The sequence below is a fragment of the Pezoporus flaviventris genome, unplaced genomic scaffold (genome assembly GCF_033815535.1).
Source record: "Pezoporus flaviventris isolate CSIRO_AGI_PZ_B2104156 unplaced genomic scaffold, CSIRO_AGI_Pfla_v1 ptg000002l, whole genome shotgun sequence".
Lineage (NCBI taxonomy): Eukaryota > Metazoa > Chordata > Aves > Psittaciformes > Psittacidae > Pezoporus > Pezoporus flaviventris.
Window position 1 is genome coordinate 37,363,350 of NW_026892550.1, and position 20,609 is coordinate 37,383,958.

General features: G+C 38.4%; 1 protein-coding gene across 9 annotated transcripts in view; it reads left to right on the forward strand.

Annotated features, from left to right (window-relative positions):
• The window catches only part of NEK1 (NIMA related kinase 1), a 180,611-nt gene that overhangs the window by 31,112 nt on the left and 128,890 nt on the right, over positions 1-20,609 (forward strand). For 8 of the 9 annotated variants that reach the window (XM_061475173.1, XM_061475200.1, XM_061475192.1 and 5 more), the window contains 7 exons: positions 40-122; positions 1,031-1,248; positions 2,995-3,149; positions 3,962-4,173; positions 6,228-6,361; positions 6,624-6,756; positions 8,776-9,032. The exons of the other annotated variant lie outside the window; for it this stretch is intronic. In XM_061475173.1, the coding sequence (XP_061331157.1) occupies positions 40-122; positions 1,031-1,248; positions 2,995-3,149; positions 3,962-4,173; positions 6,228-6,361; positions 6,624-6,756; positions 8,776-8,789 (949 nt within the window). In that variant the 3' untranslated portion in view covers positions 8,790-9,032. Of the gene's footprint in view, positions 1-39; positions 123-1,030; positions 1,249-2,994; positions 3,150-3,961; positions 4,174-6,227; positions 6,362-6,623; positions 6,757-8,775; positions 9,033-20,609 lie in introns of those variants that run through there. 9 annotated transcript variants of the gene reach the window in all.

Below are 20,609 nucleotides of genomic sequence, written 5' to 3' on the forward strand. Positions count from 1 at the left end.
TTACATGGTGTTTCCCACGGATGTGGTATTTTATAATAGGGGACCACATGACAGAAGAAATGAGGCAGCTTCTGAGAAACTAGCGCTTGACAAGGTGCAACCACCAAAAGAAGCTCAAAAAGGTCAGTTGAAGTCTCTTCTTTATCATAGCTGGCAGTGTGGAGTACTTGAGCCATCCCTTCTCATTTCCTCACTCATCCCAAAAGAGCAGGTTTTCTACTTTCATTTTTCTTTTTTAGTTCTTACTTCTAAAAAGCAGATTTCTCATAGATTAGGAAGACAAATGGTGGATGTTATTTTTGCTGCTTTAGGAGGAAACGTAACAAAGCTACACTGTGCATCAATGAACAGGACAGTGGCCCACACTGAGACTTGAAAGTGAATGTCAAGTTTCTGAATGTTAACATCCTTTTAAAATGACTATTTAAAATGTTATGGAATCTGATTATTTACTTAACACTGTTGCTTTGTTTATCAGTCATAGCAAATTAATATTGAGCTGCAGCTTGGATAAGAAAAGGTTTAAGCAGCTGCTAATGATAATCTCTTATCTTTATTGCATAGAAGAATTGCTTGCTCTTAGAGGTCTTTAACTTCAGAAGGTCTGCATACAGAAAGTGCATTGGCAATATTGTGAAGTATCAGTGATACTATTGCATCTATTTATGGGTGGCTTAAGCAAACTGGGGTGTTTTCAGTGTTTGGGCAAATTATGTTGAGGTAACTTTGAAGAAATCTAGTATAAGGCAAAAAGCAACATGAAAATGGATGACACCATAACTTCAGGCATGGACTGGATAAGTGAGAAACTAGAAGGCTTGAGAAGACAACAGGCTATAGCTGAATGCTGTATATTCCCAAGAAGTTAAAATGGGAGGAGATTTTAATACTTTTACAGTGCTATCTATTTTCCCCTTTAATTATACAACAGAAGTTTAGTTAGTTTTATACACTTTAGTTACCTTTTACTTAAGAGTTTGGGGGTTTTAATCTATTTAGATTTGTAATAGACTTCTTTTTGCCACATCAGAAACTTGTTCCAGTGATTCTCTGCAACCAGAACCCTTATTCCAGAGGGTAATACAGCCCACAGCTGTACCAACAGACTCGCCAGTTCTGTCAGCTCAGTCTTCACAGGAAGAGCCTTTTGTACCTCGTTCACATTCCATATCACCAGCAAAAAATAAAGGCAAAAGTTCATTGTTGATTGGACTTTCTACAGGGCTTTTTGATGCAAATGACCCAAAGGCAAGTTTAAAAAAACTAAATACTTGTTTTTCTGTAGTAATGTTATTCTAATTTATTTCTGAGACCAGAACAGATGGCATAACTGTTTCAGCAGGTGCTTGTGTTTGTCTACCTATGTCTGCCCTGCAGTAGGACTGCTGTGTTCATTTTTATCAGCAGGACTTGAACAGCAGTGAGAGACTCCAGTTTCACCATTTGGCATTCTGCGTCCAGGTGTTCGTGGAGGAATGCCACCACTTCTCTGAGACATAACTGAGGGAGTTCATGAGGAATTTCCTAACTTTCTGCTTTCTCCCTTTTGTGCAGTTTTTAAGACTTAAGCTGCCTTGTCATCATAAACATCCACACTGAACAGATCAGCAGAGGTATCTTATAATTTCTTGCAACCAGGTGATTGCGTTTTTTCCTACAGGATTTAATCAACCAGCACAGGTTCTGGCTGTGAAGCAGGAAAACTGAAGAAGAGGGAATGGAACCAACTGCTTCTTGAAGTTGTTTCCTGATCAGCTACATAGGGTTGAGTGGCAGCTCACAGTCTATGAAATGAGCATAGGATGGTGGAATGTGGTTTTGATATGAATTTAAAATGTTTGAAGGACAGTTACGGAAGTAGTAGATGAAGCAGACTTCTTAAGTTACGTGCAATACTTGCCTGGGTTCTAAAGTGGAAAGTGCATAAAAGAGCAGCTGCTTTTTGGAGAACCAGTGGTGGCAAGGACTGTCTGGAAAACTGCACAGCTGTGTTGTGATCAGTCAATATGTAGTAAAGGATTTCCTGGATGGTGGAATGCTGGATAAAGAAGAATGTTTCTTCTTTCGACTCCTAGCCTTTTTGTGAGTGCATGAAAGCTGCACTATTGATGATTGAATATTGAATAGTACCTGTTGGTTGATGCATAGCTAGGAAGCATAATATCAGGGATATTGCTGCTTACATGTGTGGGGAAAATACGGCTTATTGACAAGCTTGCATCTGTTCTCATAGATCCATATAGTCACCTAAATGGATTTTTTTACTCTAATTTTGATTCCTCAAGAGTTAGTCTGTCATTAATTTCCCTAGTTCATGAAGCTGTTTATCAGGCAATTAGACAATGATTACAGAAAAGCCAGCTTGTGAGCAGGGGGAAGATGAACATTCTTTGTACCCTTACAGATTTAGAAAGTAGTGGATATGCTTTATAATGAAGTGCTTAAGTGTATCAGTATGAACTGCTTCAGTATGAATCATAGAATCAGACAATGAATCGTACAATAGTTAGGTTTGGAAAGGACCTTAAGATCATCTAGTTCCAGCCCCCCTGGAGAAATACTAAAACGTAATTAAAAAATATTCCTTTCTTTGCTACTTAAAATGGTCCTAAGCTGTAAGTGATTGGCACATATACATTGTAAAAAATTTAATATATAGATACGTTATTTAGCTAATGCAATGTTCTTTTTCTTTTGATAGCCGTCAAGGTAATGAATAAATCTGCACAAACCCAGGATCTGTATGTCAGTTCTGGTGTCCTTAAAGCTTTTCAATCACTGTAACCTGTAGAGGCAGAAGGAATACTTTTCTTCTAGCTGAGAGGCAAAATGCAAGATGTCAGATTTTCAACAGCTAGAGTATCTGTGCTGGACACATTGTTAGTTTGAAATTGATCTACAAAAGAAAAAGGACAAAGTCTCATGTTCAAGTATTTTGTAACCTCAGGCTGTCTTTAGTATTGCTACCAAGCAGGTTCTCTGTTGCCTTTGCAGCTGTTGAGAACATGTTCGCTCCCAGATCTTTACAAGCTGTACAGAACCTTAGTCGATGTTCCCAGTGTAGCAGATGTGCGGCATCACCATAATCTTGAAATAGATGATACGGAAGATGAGCAAGCCAAAGAAGGACCCTCTGATTCTGAGGATATGTGAGTGCATCAAGTTTATCAAGTATTTCTACAGGCATCTTAGATCCAGAAAATTTTTAGTTAGACACTAATGATTACACACAGTATGCCAGCGTGGGGATTTTACCTGAAATTTTTAAATCCTGTATTGAGGCACCATTTACTTCGAGTCCTGTTCTAGAGAACTGAGAAGCTAACGGGATGTACTGCTTCCAATAGCTGTCTGGATTATGCTCCAGATTCCATCCACGGTGCTGTTCCATCTGGCTTCTGCACCTTGTGTTCTGCTGAAGCAGATCAAAGTTTATGGCTACCACTCTTCTAGAAATAAAATTTTACTTTCTTGAGTATTTCCTTTATTTATATGTTCTGGGAAACTCGCTCACCTACCTTCTCTACTCTTTGAAGCTCTACAGGGACTTCAAAATCTGACCCTGGCTCTTGACTGTTCCCTGCAGCTTGGGATCTGGTGCCTATTCTGATAAGCTCTAGATCTCTTTTTGTTCCAGACACATTTTTATGTGGGTTAGCAATGTTATACTTACCAGGGTTCTATAACAGTGTACAATACAATGATTTCGAAGTTATCTTACTAATACGTTACAGCACATCTTTTTACAATGTGGTATCTGTTTATCTAATCCCTATTCCCTTGCATGATACAGTGGTATCAGTGCTGTAATCATGTTGGACTGAGGACACCCATATTTGCATGCTTTCCCCCAGCTACAATGGCTTTCCAGCTTGTTGGCTTAACAAAAGAAATGAGCTTTTCTTACAGGGTTGGTCTTATAAAATATGAACTTCGTGAATTTTATATCGCTTTCCTTTAGTATGTTTGAGGAGGCAGATCCTGATCTGCAGGAACTCCGGGTGTCAATGGAGCAATTGCTTAGGGAGCAGCCTACTGAGGAATTCAGTGAAGAGGAGGAATCCACTTTGAAGGCTAATGTCATCGAATGCATAACAAATGGTACAGAGCTGGATGAAGGAGATGAAAATAACCCCAGCAGTGAAAGTGCACTTAATGAAGAATGGCAATCTGGTATAATTTCTTTACACCTATTTATTGATGTTAGCAATTCAAACGTGGAAGAATGTTTTTGCATTGTATACTTATAATGAAATAAAGCTGTAGTTAATAGGTTTGATACTGAAGTTTAAATACAATAATATTTAGATTTTCAGTGTTGCAAACTAGATTGTCTATTTATTAGGCAGTGATTGGAAGACACTTTTTCTCTAGTTGTCTAAAACTTCAAGGAAGATTAAAGACTGTGCAAATCATATGTTTTGAATAATTCAGGACCGCAATGTAAGAGTGCAAAAGAAATGGCAGTTGACATGACTGGAGTATCTGGGATCCAGCTTACATTACAATGAAGTAATTTAACAGGCAGTCAAAAGGAACATGAAATTATTAATCTTCTTGTTAGCCCAAAATAGCTATTAATGCAGTCAAAAAAAAAAAAAAAGTATGAGTGCTTTTAGCATTTTGCATTAGCTATACACTATGGTGTCCTGAAATCTCAGTTCTGTCTTTTAAATTCTGGTTGAGATAGAAGTGGTTTACTACTGGTATAAAATAAAGCACATTTGGAAATGTAGTATAAAAAGATGTAGAAAATCAGCAACTAATCTAAAACACAGCTTTTGTGTAATTTTGGTTTGTTGATGACAATTTTAAAGAAATTGAAAATCTGTGACTATATCTGCAAGATATTACCTGTATAATACATTGCAGTAGTATTTTAAGATAAAATAAATAGCGTCTTTCATTTTTTGACAGTGCTGCTGTTACACTTCGGTAACATACAATACCTCTGTTTCTGTGATCCTGCTGTTGTTGCAAGCATTATGGTTATTTGGTATCAGTGTCCCACTTTCTACTTTCACAGCATTTCATAAGAATTGCAGGTTTTGTTTAGTTGGGATGAGGAGGAAGGTCTTCAGACCTCGGTGGAATGGACAGCACTCAAAACCAAATCTGGTCAAGATCCAGAAGTTAAATATAGGATTAGAAGTCGTCTAATGAGTTTTTAATCCGTATACAATTTTTCATTCTTTTTATTTCAATTATAGTTTCTTATGGGTGTATTTGTTCACATTGTGAATTGGGAATACAATTTGGTCAGGATTATACCTTACCCTAGTCACATAGCAATTGAAAGTAGCACTAGTTCTTAATACTAACTCACAAATTCTGTGACCTACCAGGCAATACTATTTGATAATATCAAATATCAAAAGATTTGATAATATCAGCTCTGAAATCTAAAAAGTTGTATATTTTTTGTATATTTTTTTCCCTGGGTAGGTAAGTCCTTTCGTAATTCAACTATTTATTTAAGAAAGTATTTTTCTTGGGTGAAAACAGTTGGCATTTTATAATAGGATTTCACATAGGGATTCTGTGGGATCCTATTGCATAGGGATTTTACATAGGGATTTTTAAATAGATCCTTTTTTTGTTAAACTTAATATTTGACTTACAATAGGTTATAAATTTTCTGTAGCCTATAAGCAAAATCATGTTGATTTCCCTCATGTACTGGCATACTGAATTTGCTACGCAAAGGAGATGCACCCAGAAAAGAATGAGGGACTTTGTAGCTAAATTAGTACTGGTTTTTTAGACTTGCTTCAAAGAACAAGATGCATCTCAGTGCAGAAATGAAGTAACTGATTCTTAAGACATGTGTTAAGACAGCTGCTTCAGAAAGGACCTCTTCTCCCAAGCATGGGACAGCCACCAAATCCTGCATCAGTTCCACCTCAGAAATAATGTGGGATGTCTATATGGAACTTGACCTAACAACATTGGTTTGCTAAATAGAAGTCTGCTTTAAGACCATACCTTGTTTTCCTTCAGTAAAATACCCTTGTGGGTTTTTAGAGGAGATAGCTAGAGATTCAGAATTTCTTAGCTGTCAGGAAAAGGACTGTTCCTACTTCCTTGCAGTTGTCTAGCGTTCCTGAGCTTACCTGATTGCATTACATTTAGAGGCCTGTGTGGATAATCGTGTTTAGGGACACAGAAACAACATTAAGAATGCAGAAAAACAGAGCAGTTTTCACTGTTGTTTTCTTTCTTCATAGATAATAGTGATGGAGAGATTGCCAGTGAATGTGAAGAATGTGATAGCATCTTCAGCCATTTGGAAGAGCTGAGATATAACCTGGAATGTGAAATAGGCTTCGATAAGTTCATTGAAGTTTATGAGAAAATCAAGGTTTGTAGAAAATATGTTAAGAAACACGTACCTAGGGCTGTTTACTGCGCCAGTGACTAACTGCATTGTGTGACTAGAATTGATGCTTATGTCTTTAATCTTTTATTCTGTTTCAACACACTAAAATATTAACCAAGAAAATGCCATACTATTGAATTACAGAGAAACTTTGGGTTTAACCGTGAATTGCGTTTAGTGAATCTGAACTACTTAATTCTATGCCCATTTTCATTTTGGCAATGTGGATTGTCCTTTCTCCCAGGCTATACATGAAGATGAAGATGAAAATATTGATATTTGTTCATCCATAGTTCAGAATATTCTTGGAAATGAACACAAGCATCTATATGCCAAAATACTTCACCTAGTAATGGCAGATGGAGCCTACCAAGAAGGTAATCTCTGGCAATTACAGCTCATCTTGCGCTGTTTCTTGGTCATACACTTTAGGTTCTGACATACTTTTAAAAACATACCTGTGCTTTGTTATAGTGATTGGCTAAATTGGTAAAAATACTCTTTTTCACAAAAGGTATTCTTATTCCTGCAATAAAACATGGCAAAGTTTGATATAGCACGCTACTCAGTCTGATTTCACAGCACATACACATGCAGTCAACTCTAACAATAGGTGTCTAGGGTGCACCTACTGCACCACAATAGGGAAGGTGCAGTATAATTATTTCATATCTGTAAAATAGTTATGCAAACTGGGAAGATGGAAGTCTAGAATAAAACTTTCAGAATTAAAAATAATTTATCTTAATTACTTAATTTTTAGCTAAATAATATGGTACTTCTCCAAAACTATTTTTAATGGCTTGCAATGTTTCTGAAAAGAAAATTTCATGTTGCTTCTTCTCCTGTAACTGTCATTTTCAGAAAAAACCTGATGTGGAGGTACCATCCATCTTTGTTTTCAACTGGCTCAGTGATACATTTATTTATCTTGCAAGCCCTGCCTAGCATATCACAGGTTACTAGGCACACAGTTAGTTCCTGGACCTTTCAGGGTCACTCTGTGAAATATCACACATGATATTCAATGAAAAATGGTTTTGGTATGGTTCTTTTCCTCTTATGTCAAACATTTAACTGCAGTTAGGTAATTTTAGATTTCTAATGATGAAAGTTTTCACTGGAGAGGTTAAAATGAAGAAATCTAAAATCTCAGTTATTTTTCTAGAAATCAGAATCATTATACATTGGTTTTAGAAATGTGTGCAATGATGTGCACTATTTAATGTGTTTCATTATTGAGAAAACATTCTAATACATGTTAACCAACATTTCTGCATCTTTTAAGATCTTTTACAAAAGTGTTGCAGTAACAGTGAATAAAGGGTCAAATAAGATGACAGCTTTCTATGAGTTTTATATATTAATGTATCAGGGGGAAAAGGTCTTAAAAACTAGTTTTATAAAGATAGTTAAAAAATTGCTAATACAAATTGCATTTTCCCAATTTTATTTTGCAAATGATATAGAACCACTCAGTAAGAATAAGCAATGCCATGTTCGTTGTATGCTGTGTTATAGAAGTATGACACAAAAGTGTCTGAAAAATATTTTTTTAGCAACAGTTTATTGATTTAATGACAGACTTGGAACAATGTATTATAGAAGTTAGTTTTTCAAGTGTCCAAAGGACTGGCAATATAGAACAAGAAGAAAATGGTAACTCTAGTGTTACCAGTCTCTTGCCACTTTACCTTAAGGCTATTTTAAAACTAGTACTAAAAGGCTTAAATGCTAACTTGCTGAAACACTGGCATACCAATTGAAAACTAAGTGAACCCTATTAAAATGAGCTTTCATCTTGCAAAATGCAGATTAATAGGTGGCTATTTTTAATAGCTTCAGTTCCAACTCTGTTTTTCACAAATTGGTGGTAGCATACAAAAATCTATGTGAAAGTAGTTCTTTACATTTCAGACATTTAAAGTACATGTAGTACTTTAGTACTGAAGTAACATAAACACTACATTTAAAGTAGTTCTTTAAATTTCAGACATTTAAAGAAAAAATGTTATACTAAGATGAATAGAGGACAAGTGAGTCACAAGCATGTTTGTGGGCTTCTGTCTCAAAAGTTTTGTACTCTTCAAATAAGAAAAGCTAGGGGGGGAAAATCTATGCTGCTCTTTACTAAGGATTGTTCTAACTGAGGCAGGCTGCTTGAGGTGAAACTACCTTAAATTCACTAAGATGACATGTTGCTCAGTGTTTGCACACAGAGTGCTTTCAAGGCAGTTTGGGTAACAGTCACCTCCTTGGTGACTGAGTTGGTGAAATCTGGTACTACTGCTTACTAAATTGTGGTTTCTAATCTGTTTTGTAACCCCAGCTTGATCTGCTCTGTGTGTTTGTTGTTCCTTTTCACCCCGTCTCTCCCCTGCTCCTGTTTTTTACAGATAACGATGAATAAAACCTGACTCAGGAAACCCCCTAATGTTGTACTACATAGATCAGTGTTTGAAGCCTGCACATCTGAATAACAAATTTTAATGGAGAATGTAATATGGGACAGGAGAAGCAAGACTTCAAAAAAACAATGTCAGTTGTATGAAAAAGAGGTAAAACATGCCTTTTAAAACTGAGACATCTATACACCTGTGTACTCGCATATGCAGTCATTAAATACTATAGATGCCCAAAATTGAAGAAAAAAATGAAACTAAAAAAACCCCCCTCAACAAAACCAAAAAAACCCCAAACCTCAATGTCTGAAATTCCAAAAGAAATATAGAAAGGAATACCTATAGATATTCTGATACGAAACTGAGACCTATAATGTAAAAACAGCTTCTTGCCATATCAACAGTTGGCTGGTACAGTTAAGCAATTGGAAGCATTGCTGTGCTGTGGAAGTACCCACATCTACCTGTTCAGTTACATATTTACAGTAGCCTCTCTTTATACCTACATAAAGAAATTATTCCATTTTTATTGACTTTTGGGGTTCTGTTTTAGTAGCCTCTTGATCTAGTGGCCCAGTCTTGAGTATGTCACCTTTTTCCTAATTAAAAAATTAGTGTATTTTGAGGCTGAAAGCTGCTGTCACATCTGGAACATCTTAATGGTGTGTCTAAATCAAGGCAAACTGGTACTTCAGTCATTTAAATGTCTGGGAATTTTTTGTGATTATAAAATTCATTTAGAACTAGAATACTTTTTTCCAATATTTTTATCTTCCCTGTCCCCAACCCCTTCCCAAGTTCCCAAGTATTTAGCTCTTTTGACTTTTGTAATCAATGATAATATATTCTGCTGTTGAAAGGAGTAGTTCATTTTCCAGTTTGTTTTTAAATTCTTCCTGTTACACTCCTGGCTCCAGCAGCCGTGGCGGAAATGAAGTACTGCAGCACAAGTGCTAGGTAATAGTTCTTATCTTTGGGCTCATGTATCATAGCTTGCTTTCCACCACCCTGAAAGAAAAAACGGGTTTCTTCTGACCTGCATTTCCTTGTTTCTCCTGTCAAAACAGTACTGTGTGGGGCAGACATTAGGTATGCTGAAGTTCTCCAGTCATCTCCAGAACAGCTTTATTTGCTTACCCACACAGTAAGTCTCTTGTTATAAATCTGATGAACTATCAAACTTCCAACTGCACTGTTGGAGAAAAATAAAGATATTTTTAATTTTTTTTCAGCTACAGCCAGTCACAATCTAAAACTGCACAAGTTCCTTTTCCACCCAAGCATATATATATATATATATTATTTTGAGCTGTCTAAATACATACATGATTTTTGTATAATTGTTTTATGGTGTTGGTATTAAAGTTTTGCCCACTTTAAAGTGGTTTGTTTGTTGTTTTTTTTTAAACATATTGAATTCTTAAAGTTTGGTCTACCTCTGCTTCAACTGTATCCTGGGAAGCTGCAATGCGAATAAAAAACAATAATCATAAATGCCTTTATTAGATTAAATTTATATATCTCCTCCTTTACTTGCTAAACACCTCTTGCTTCATCTGATGAGAAACTGTGGTCGTTGTTGGAAACAGAGCTGGTTCTGTCCTATGCTGCTTCGCTTCTCCTGCCCCTTCCTTCTTTTGCTTTAAGGTTTTGCTTTGGGTTTTTTGGGGGAGAGAGGGTTTGTTGTTTGTTTTTTGGGGGGTGTCTTTAACTTCCAACAGTAAATTTGAGGGGTTTTCACTAGGCTTCTCTTCCATTCCAATTTCACTCCTGAATAATCTATGCAGAGAAATGATCCTCATAAGCTACATCATCCATGACATTTAGCAAATATGCTCTGTAAAGGCTTTAATAAAGAATGAGTTTGCATTATTTTCCTTTTTCAGGTTTGCTTTTCAAATCATACATTTCCCACCTTTTGGGAGAAGGGAAGAGCCAAATCTTTTAGCTTTTAGAGAATGTACATTAACCATATAGGAAGAAAAAACTACTAATGGCTACATTCTGCATGCTGTGCGTTTGAATTTTATCAAGGTGAAACAGCCTTGCTGAAGTTAAGGGTTGGAGGGGTGTTAAACTGGAATCATACCATAATTGACATGCTTTATTTCTTATGCAGTGCACTTGCTTGCTTCTGGTAAAAAAAAAAAAAATGGAACTTGACAGACATAGAGCTTTTCATCAATTAATGGTTGAGCACAGCTTTTCAAGAATAATCTTCACACCTGCCACCCAATAGTGGACAGCCTTGAAATCCCTCCAGAGCTAAATTAAAACGGACACAGTTAAGTTTAGCAGACAAACTTAGTAAGATCGCATTCAGTATACACACCCCCAGCCTGCGCCAGGTGGCAGCATAGCAGCGGGCGCAGGGGTATATAGCACTCGCTTAGTGGATAACAAGCCTTTTTTAGCCTTTTACATAGAGCTCAGTTTCTCATCTGTCGTTCATGCAGTCATTGCGCCCCTCTTCCTGGGGGATAGGAGAGGGCATAGTTTGTCCAGTTTCCCCAGGTGACCAGATGCAAATTTACATGAAACAAAATAGGACCCTTTTAGCAGAGATGTAATAGTGCATGGGATTTGGCTCTTACCTTTCTCCCAGCCAAGGGTGGATAGAAGCGTGCCCTGATTACACTGCTGGTTTGGCTTTTTTCTCTCCACCAAATGCACCTCATCAACACTCAAATGAGGTCCGGCTCTACTTAGTTTTATTAACTGCAGTAAAGCAAAGATGAATATAAACACTTGAGTTTTCAATCCTTTTACATGGTTTTCTTCCCAAGTAATTGTGTGCTTTCTCAAGTCTTATTGTAATGCTTTTTCATTTGTGAGCTCTGTAGACTAAAACTTAGCATAAAACTGAAACTAGGGGCTTCTATTCCCAGAACATTTCTCCTTGCTTCTTTTATCACAGCAGTTTCGATGGAGCTGTTTGCAGAGTTTAAGTTTTAAAATCCATAAAGAGCTTCTTCCTTTAAATTAAATGTGTGCATTAATGCAGTACACAGTTCAGATGCATTTCCAAGTTGGTACGTTTTCCAGCTGAGCTGATGAGTTCATCAATTCAGATAGTAGCACTTTGAATGGTTGGTTTGTGTAAGAGTCTTTAAAACACTTCTTCAGCAACTAAAACCTTGATTGAACTACTGCTGTAGATATGTTAATGGTAGTTACTTGTGAGACACATATACAGGCATTCAGTCGCTCCTGCTAAATTGCTTGCCTTGAGCACCTCTGATGTCGTGCAGTCTTCCACAATTTTATTTCCAAGACATTTTTAAACCAAGATGGGATTCAGCTACTTCCATTAACTCTCTTTTTAATGACACAGCTTAAAAACTCACAGAGCCAAGGACTTGGGAGTTTTTCCATGTCAGCTGCACAGCAAATGCCAAAAGCAGGCGGGCTGCACAGTGGGACACCTCCAGTGAGGCAGCATTTGCTGGGCTCCAGGATGGCTGTGACAGCTCTTTTACAAGTCATCCCTGCAGCTGACTGTATCCAGTGTGGGGCTGGAGCGTTGGTGAGTCACTTCTGCTCAGGGATGGATGTTCCCTTAGGGACCACAGTCAGCCAGGAGAAAACACAGTTTGGTTTTAAATAGCGATGTGGCTGAAGCTGATGCAGACATGCTCTGAGGATAATGGAACCATCATCATCAGGTCTTTGATGTACCATGGTTTTTGCTGTATCCTGCAGACAGTCCTGACAGTAATCTCCAGGGGAAGAAATGAAGTATGCATTTTTGTTGTACCCTTGATATAGGAATAAACTTCCCACAGACTTAATTTTTAGACAAAACCTCTGGAGTACATTTTAAATCTGTAGCAATACTTCAGGGATGCTGTTCTTTCTATCACCTTCCCCACCAGCAATCGAAAATTCTCACTGCTGTTTGTTTTATTACTACTAGAATTATTTTAAATGCTATCAGAGTAGTTTTGCAAAAGTAAGGTATGCAGCCTTTTTCTGAAGAAGTGATTGATTTGATGTGGATGCAGAGAGACAGAAAACCTGAGACGCCATTAATGATGAGCTAGAGCTGTACTGTGGAGCTATACCAACATGGCCACTGCTTAAAAAGTCAGGCTCTGTTTTATAAACTGCTGTAGCTCTTGTACTGCTCTAAATTCCATTTCTTTCTCCCTACTGGACTGTAACAACTCTCAAGAAAGATGTCTAGAAGACAGTAATAAAATGCATCTAATTTGCTGTTACTGCAGCACCCTTAGTTGATCCTTTCCCACTGCCGTTAGTTTTGATAACTTACATGCAATATTTTAGTCTTGCTCTTCAAGCTTTGCCAGATGAAATCAAAAGGTGAAGATGATGGCAGTTTAGCTTCTCAATAGAGTAAATTTGGACTTAATGCTGGATATACTTTCAGGGGTTTTAATTCTAAGAAATAGTATATTTTATTTTTTCATGTTTAACTATTTTAATTTGTTTCATAATGTTTTATAACAGTTTTAATGTTTTGCAACATATTAAAAAAATTAATATGTTTAATAGCCTTATTTAGTAGATCTCTATTTTACTGTTCATACAACAGATATATGGAGAATTATTTCCACAGCAGTAAAACATCTCCTATGGGATTTTTGGCTATGAATAATATACCATTTTTTGTTTCAGCTGTTGAAAAGCCTGACTGCAATAAATTGTATATCCTGTTCCACCCTGGACTTTAGTACATCGGTTAATGATCACAGTGCCCTGAATAACTTAGCTCACTGTACTCAGTTCACTGCTGTGCCTCCTTTCCTCAGATGACCACTTCTGCCTTCTCTACATTGGGCAATCATGTTTGACCAGGAAGAGACTCCAGTGAATTCTGACTCTTAACAGACAGCATGGTTAAGCACTGCCAGTTGGGAAAGGGAGCACAGTTCAGCTCTGGCCAGCAACCTCTGCTAACCATGCAGTGACACTGCAGTAACTAGTTAACTAGTCTGCTCAGACCAGTAAGGGATGGATTCTCCACCATAAATACCAGTATCTAGCCATATATACAATATATAGTATCTAGCCATATATACAATAGTGGAGCATGTCAGATGGATGAGCATGTCAATGGATGAGCATGGTTATAAAGCCTCCCTCCTCCCAGTAAAACTTAAAGCAAGCTTGAATCAAATCCCAGTGTGATCTGATTATCAGGACCAGCAGAATAAAACATGTGCCCACCCTCATGCTTTGGCACAAAGCCTAACGCCACTGATTAAACCGCTGAGAAGGTGGGTTTGAGCCAGGTCACCAGACTCTGAGCTGCAGCCAGTGAGGGTATGAATGCATCTTCTTATTCTGCCACAGTGAAAGCAGTCTGTATCAGAACGATGGGGTACAGCAGATGGATCTGTAACTTAAACCACTTTGTAATAGTTCCTAAAGCTCATCTGTCAAGAATGGTGCAAGGCTACTTGGGCAATTTTAGTAAGAGAAATTTATGTATGACCATATGATGTGAAATAGGCCTACTGAGGAGAAAAAGCTGTGTAGTGTATAATGTTTATCTTGCATTAATCAAGCCATAATGTACTTACTTAACAGTGCTTTTGTTTTCATTTGATGGCAAAACTCCCCACAGATGTTTTAGTCTGCTTACAGCAGCTAAAAATGTGGGAAATGTGTAACTGAAATAGTTTCTTTTAAAAAGTCAGATAATTGTGAAATTGCCTAGCTTATCATATGATAAACCATGGGGACTTGTAAGAGGGATCACTCTAACCCATAGTATGAAACAGGTCAGATGCCTTCCTATAGACACTAGCTGTGATAAAGCTGTGATAGCTGAAAGTCAGAAGCCTTGCATACAAGGCATGTTAAGACATGGCATGTCTCTCTCTCTCCTGCCCCTCAGTTCTGCATTTCTCTCTTAGTGGCATCTGAAAATTGTGCTGCTCGCTCACAGTGACACTGCTGTTCATGGAAACTGCAAGTACCTTGTTTCTGGAAACCAAACCCTGATGCTTTTTCAGCCTTGGGGGACTGTATTTCTCTGTCATGGCATAGCAGAGAGGTCAGAAGGCTTTGTGATCCTTGGACAGATCATGAAGTGAAGTAAATTCACAATGTAGAATAACAGAATAACCTGGGGGGAAAAAAGTATGTGCTGGAATCATCTGGGAGGCTTTTATGCATACTAGACAATATATTCTATGCTGGCTTTCTATGACTACGTTTACTGGTACCAAGGTCTAGAATTAGCCAAATAAAACAGCAGGGAAGCCTTCTCTGTGTTTCTTGCCTCCATTCCTCACTAACATTTTTACATTCACTCACTCTCTGCTAATGGAAGCTGGGGGAAAAGTGCCGAGTACAGGACTAATGACATGAAGAAAAACACTGAAGGAAGCAGCAGGGAGGCCAGTGTTTCACCACTCTCCCTTCCTTGCCCAGGAACATTTCAGTGACCTCTTGACACCTCCCCTGGGAAACTTTAAATTGACAGGAGTATTTGCCAAGTAAATACAAAAAATGGCATTAAAATACTATTGTTTCTGACTTAATCCTCCTGAAGTCGGTGAAAGCAAGTTAAGGTTCCCGCAGCAGCTATAATGCACTAACCTCATTCTAGATGGAAGCATATGTGGACATGTAACGGGATTGATTAAAGAACACTTCCATGCACTCACTAGTATCCACTTGGGAAACAAAATAAAAATGCCAAAAATTAAGTTACAGTTTATTCCTGGATTATCCTGGTATTTTGGTTAAAACTTCTGTTTCATGTTATGCAACACTACCTAGAGTCAAAACTTCATTAATTTGTCCTATGAAAACATCAGGGGAAGGCATTTCATGTTGCTATACCCTGATTGTTTATTCTGCCATGTTTTTTGCTGGGGTGAACTACTCAAGCATGACTGCTGGGACTCCTGGAAAATACTATTCTGGCTTCATTACCTGCCAACTGCCAATTTTTCTTCTGAAATCTGACAGTCAGGAATGGAGGGATATCAGAGTATGCTGTATCTCAAGCATCTCCATACTATTTCTCCCCATACCTAGAGAAAGCATCTGCTATCCAGCAACACTTGCTGGTCATTACTGTCTCTGATCGTGCTCATTAGCAGTATTCCAGGAGACACATCACTAAACTGGAGAGCTGTGGTTCAGTTCTTGGAATGATCCCTTTGCTTACTATTGCAAATGATTCATTATTAATGCTAATTATTTCATTTATCCTGCAGAGATAACTGAATCTATGCCCCTCATTACCTCCCCTCTTCATCTTGCCTTCTCTTTCCAGTCTTTTTCGCAGTCTTCAGTATATGATGCAACTCTGCTTCCGTACTCCCCATCCCTGTCATACAAAAAAGGAACAGCACAATTAACACCATAAATGAGAACACTTCCATAATGCAGTAACAGGAACATGCTCACTAATGTGAACTACCACATCAGATCACACCTAGCACAGGCCATTTGCTAACAACTGTTTTGAGCACAGCTGCCTGAGCTATATTTAAGGATTATAACAGGGATTAAAAATACATCTTTTTTCGTGTAGGTCTAGAGAAGTGTATCCTTAGAGAAGAAGAGTGGTAGAACAGCACTGGCAGCTTGCAGCAATGCTTGCAAACAGGTTTTTGGCACGCTCAGCCATTGTCAGAGCTTGGTCACGTTAACATGCAGAGAGTTGCTGTTCGCATTTTCTGGGACATGTGGGAAAACATTACTTGAAAATGGGTTTGTCTATAGCTCATATAAAGTGCATATTTAAGAGGTATTTAAAGGCTGCTTCTTAGCTAAAGGGATGGAATCCAGCTGCCTGTTTTCTTTGGCCCTGAGAGTCAGTTTGATATGATTTACATTTTCAGAGCTTGCTTCACAAAGAAAGAGCTAGAGGGTTGGTTTGGGGCCTTTTTTTTGGTGTGTGTTAGTGAGTAAATATTTTACAGCCCGAATTCCTGGTTCCACAAAATCAGTGACTCCAGGCTGTGGGACAGTGTAAGTAAGCACAAAGGCTGGAATTTATTGCTAGTAATGATCTATGAGATAAGATTTTCAACTAAGGCAGTGCAGCGAGGTCTCTTGCCAGATGTGTGGGAGTGAAAGTGACACAAATCTCCAGAAAGAAGAAATGAAACTCTTTGGCAATCACAAAGTGATAATGCAGCCTTGTAGCACCAGCAGCCTCAGAGAATTCATTTGGCATCCCAATGGCTTTATCAACTTAAAAACCAAGTCCCAAGCTTTATAGAAGAAATAAAAGTAGTGCCACAAATACTCCATAAATTTATCTCACTTCCTTAATCTTATTTTGAACAAGGAACGTTGGGTGGGGGGTGGGGGGTGGGGTGTTCTACATTCCTCTGTTTGTAATGTACTGTGGTAGCAGAATGATACTGATTCTGGGGAACTTGCCCCTTTATTCCCTTACTTTCATACCAATATAATTCAAAACTTTCCTTCAGAGTCAAGCTACATTGGAAATCCTTGCTTTTTGCTTCTAAGATACCACAGACAAAAGCGACGGTGTGCAGATGGGGCAATGATCACATCCAGACATCTGCTGACATCGTTTCCCAGGTGTACTAGAAGTTGCAGCTAACTGAGGCTGCAAAGGAGCTCCTGTACTTATCAGGCAACACAAGAAGCATCATCTGCTCTCATGGGAATGCAACTTCCCTTGAAGCTGAGGACACATACCAAAAAGGGAGGCTTCGGTCTGAGGCTAAATCTTTACCATGGTACAAGGATGCTGCTTTTACTAGTTTGGAATGGAAATTTTAGTGCACTTTAAATGCTGACCCACATTTTAATTTTTTTATATCCTAATACCCAAACTCTTACAAAACCCATCTCATCACTCACGGGTGATACCACAGCAGAACTGTTTGAGTGTGACAGAGATGTTTGAAAAGTAAACATGCTGATAATCTACTTGCCTGTCAGCTAGCTCTGCCCAGCAGGCAGTTTTAGTAGGAAAATGCTATTTTAAGGAAATAAATCCTTTGAAAAAACTAGCTGAGCATGCTTTTAAGAACCAACATGACAACTCTTTTTTTTTGTGAACTATCAAACTATTGCAGCACTCAAAATTCTAAGATGGATTAGTTTAGAATTTAAACAAGCTAGCACATTCTTCGTGTAGATTTTGTTCTTAAAACACATGACTGTCATATGGAAAGCTGTCACATATTTATCCAGGAGCATCTTACCAGACCCTGCTCCTAAGCCTGAGAGTGCAGCTACATTCAGACTGTTCTGGAACAAAACCCAAACCAAGTCTCACTGCAGAGGAGAGGGAGGTGAAGGGAGTATGGTGCTTTTCAACAGGTTTCCTGATTTGCGCAGTAGGAAGAACTGCAGGACTTGTCATAAAACACACACAAACCACAGTACAGACATATCATTGCTGTTACTATGCAATTCTCATGCTTTAGTGACCACAAAAGCACAAGGGGTTTTTAAGAGTTACTCTTCTGTAAGTGTACTTTCAGTCACTGCTCTTAGAGTAAGACACCAAGAATAAGGTGTTTGTTAAAACTTGCAGGAATGTCTGAGTTTTCATTACGTTGTCATGCAGTTGCCCAAAAGAGAAATAACATCCCTTAAATCACATCTGAGAGAGCCTATGCTCTAAGTGGACTTGAACATTTCTCATCTGGAAAGACTAAAGGGGGTACTTAATATGTGTTGAAGATACATTTGGTGTGAAATTTGAAGAGGTCTGCCTGCTACTTTTAGAGGATGCTTTTCTGAGGATAGGACTCTGAGGATCTGGCCAACGATGTTTGCTCTAGGAGGGTCCATTTGAATGCAGGACCCCTCTAGATAAACTAGCACAGTGCTGTGGACTCTTCCCTGTGCATGAAACTTACTGACTGGCTTTGTCTGTCTGTCTCACAGGATTTTAGAGAGTAATGCTGCAGTGCATTCTAGAAACAACAAATGCATCAAAAAGAATCAAAGAACTCTAGACCTGACATGATGGATACAGGCTTCTCCAAACACCCACACTGTCCCTCCCTCCGCATAGCCCATGTGCAGAAGAGCGTCCGACGCTCCTCAGCAGTCCAGCCTCCTCCTAATACTGTAATTTTTGGTTCACATAGTATACGTGCCAAGTACCCAGTCTCCAGACATGCAGCTTCTTCCAGACACTTTGGTAGTGAGGTGTGGTAATTAAGTAAACTTCAATGAATGTTGAAGATCCTTTATGATATTATGGGTTTACTTACTTAAAAAGGAAAATAAAGATGTTTGAGCCCTTTAACTCGTCTCATCAGTCTAGAGTCAGTAACACAGTAATTCTACTTAAACATTTATACAATTATTGGGTTACTGTTCATATGAAACAGCTTTACCCTGTGGCTTGTACGTAGCCTTTGCAAGTGGAGAAAATATTAATAGCTTTTTAATAGCTTAAAATTTGCTAATAATAGAGCAAAGTATTAAAATGGCGTGTAAGTATTCCAAAAAGTCTAGGGCAGCTAATAATTCTAAAACTATATCCCAAATCTCTTATGAATCTTTGGGAGACCAGATCCAAATAGAATCAGGAGACATCTAGAAAAGAACTGAATGGAGAATCTGGCATGCTGTGTCTCACAGGAGTCTCCTCTGAGGACACAGCACTAATTCTCAAGAGGCAAAGGAGCACCAGGACCAACTCTGCAGCCTCACAGATGGGGTCTGCGGCTTATCAGCTGCATGCAAGGAAGGAAAAAGGTAACCTGATTTTGGAATAAACTTCTTAGGAATGGAGTCTTACATTTCTGTACCTCTGCTAAAATCTTCAGAACTGTGCAACCTAGTTCGATTTCTTTACATGAAAATTCTCCTTTGCTTTTTCTTTAACCTTGTTTGTAGTAAGGCCAATTTCAAGCTGGCTGATTAATGAGAGGCAGGCACTGAATTCCCATCAGTGCAATGAACCTTTAAATCAAGCTCTTGACCAACTACACACACCAACACCTAACTGCATTTCTCCAAGGTACAGCAGTGGACACTGCAGCTAGGGGTTGTGGATCATAAGCCCAGTGTTTTCTTGTGACTAGCCTGGTGGAAATGTCTTAAGGTGACAAAGACCTTGCCTAGACCCTGAGAATTTGTAACGTGTTTATTCTTCAATGCCGCAGCCACTTCTGTTGCATATTCCCTCATTGCAATGCAAATTATTACAAAAGCATCAATATTTGCAAAGGTACAACCCCAGCTTAATGTTTTCAGAGAGAGCTAGTTCAAAACATTAATACTAAAATGACACTCTCCTCAAGAAGGCTAGATGCCTAGGACACAGAATAAAGATGTGAAACTAGAAGCCAAATGTGTACTGAAACCACAATTACCCATTTCTCCTGCCTCCTCACAAATACAGTACCAGCAGAGATCCTTCTGGCAAGATGCAGAAGCCTTAGAAGTACTTTTGTATTACAGTCACTGATCTGGTTCACAAGACAGAAAGTGCAGCAGGGGCAGCACAAAACTCATTTTGCAGCAAATTGACCGGGTCAGTATTAACCACACTGAGCTCCATGCTTAGAATTCCGCTAACAGTGACCAGGTTGGGAATTTAAAGCTGGCACTAACTGCAACACAGACATCTTGTTGCAAAAAAGAATAAAAATCAAACAATCCGAAACAAAATCGCAATTCCCTCAAGCCCCCCAAAACAAAACCACACACAATCCTCAACTCTTTAATGAGAAAGGAACAACAGAGATTGCAGTTGGCTGCACTTCACTACCTGCTGTACTCGCCAATATAAAGACACCACTATCAACATGGGCATCAGCGATAAACTCTTAGTAAATTGACGGCAGTGGAGATTTTCTGTGGCTTTCGAAAGGAAATCACCACCGCATCTCCAGAGG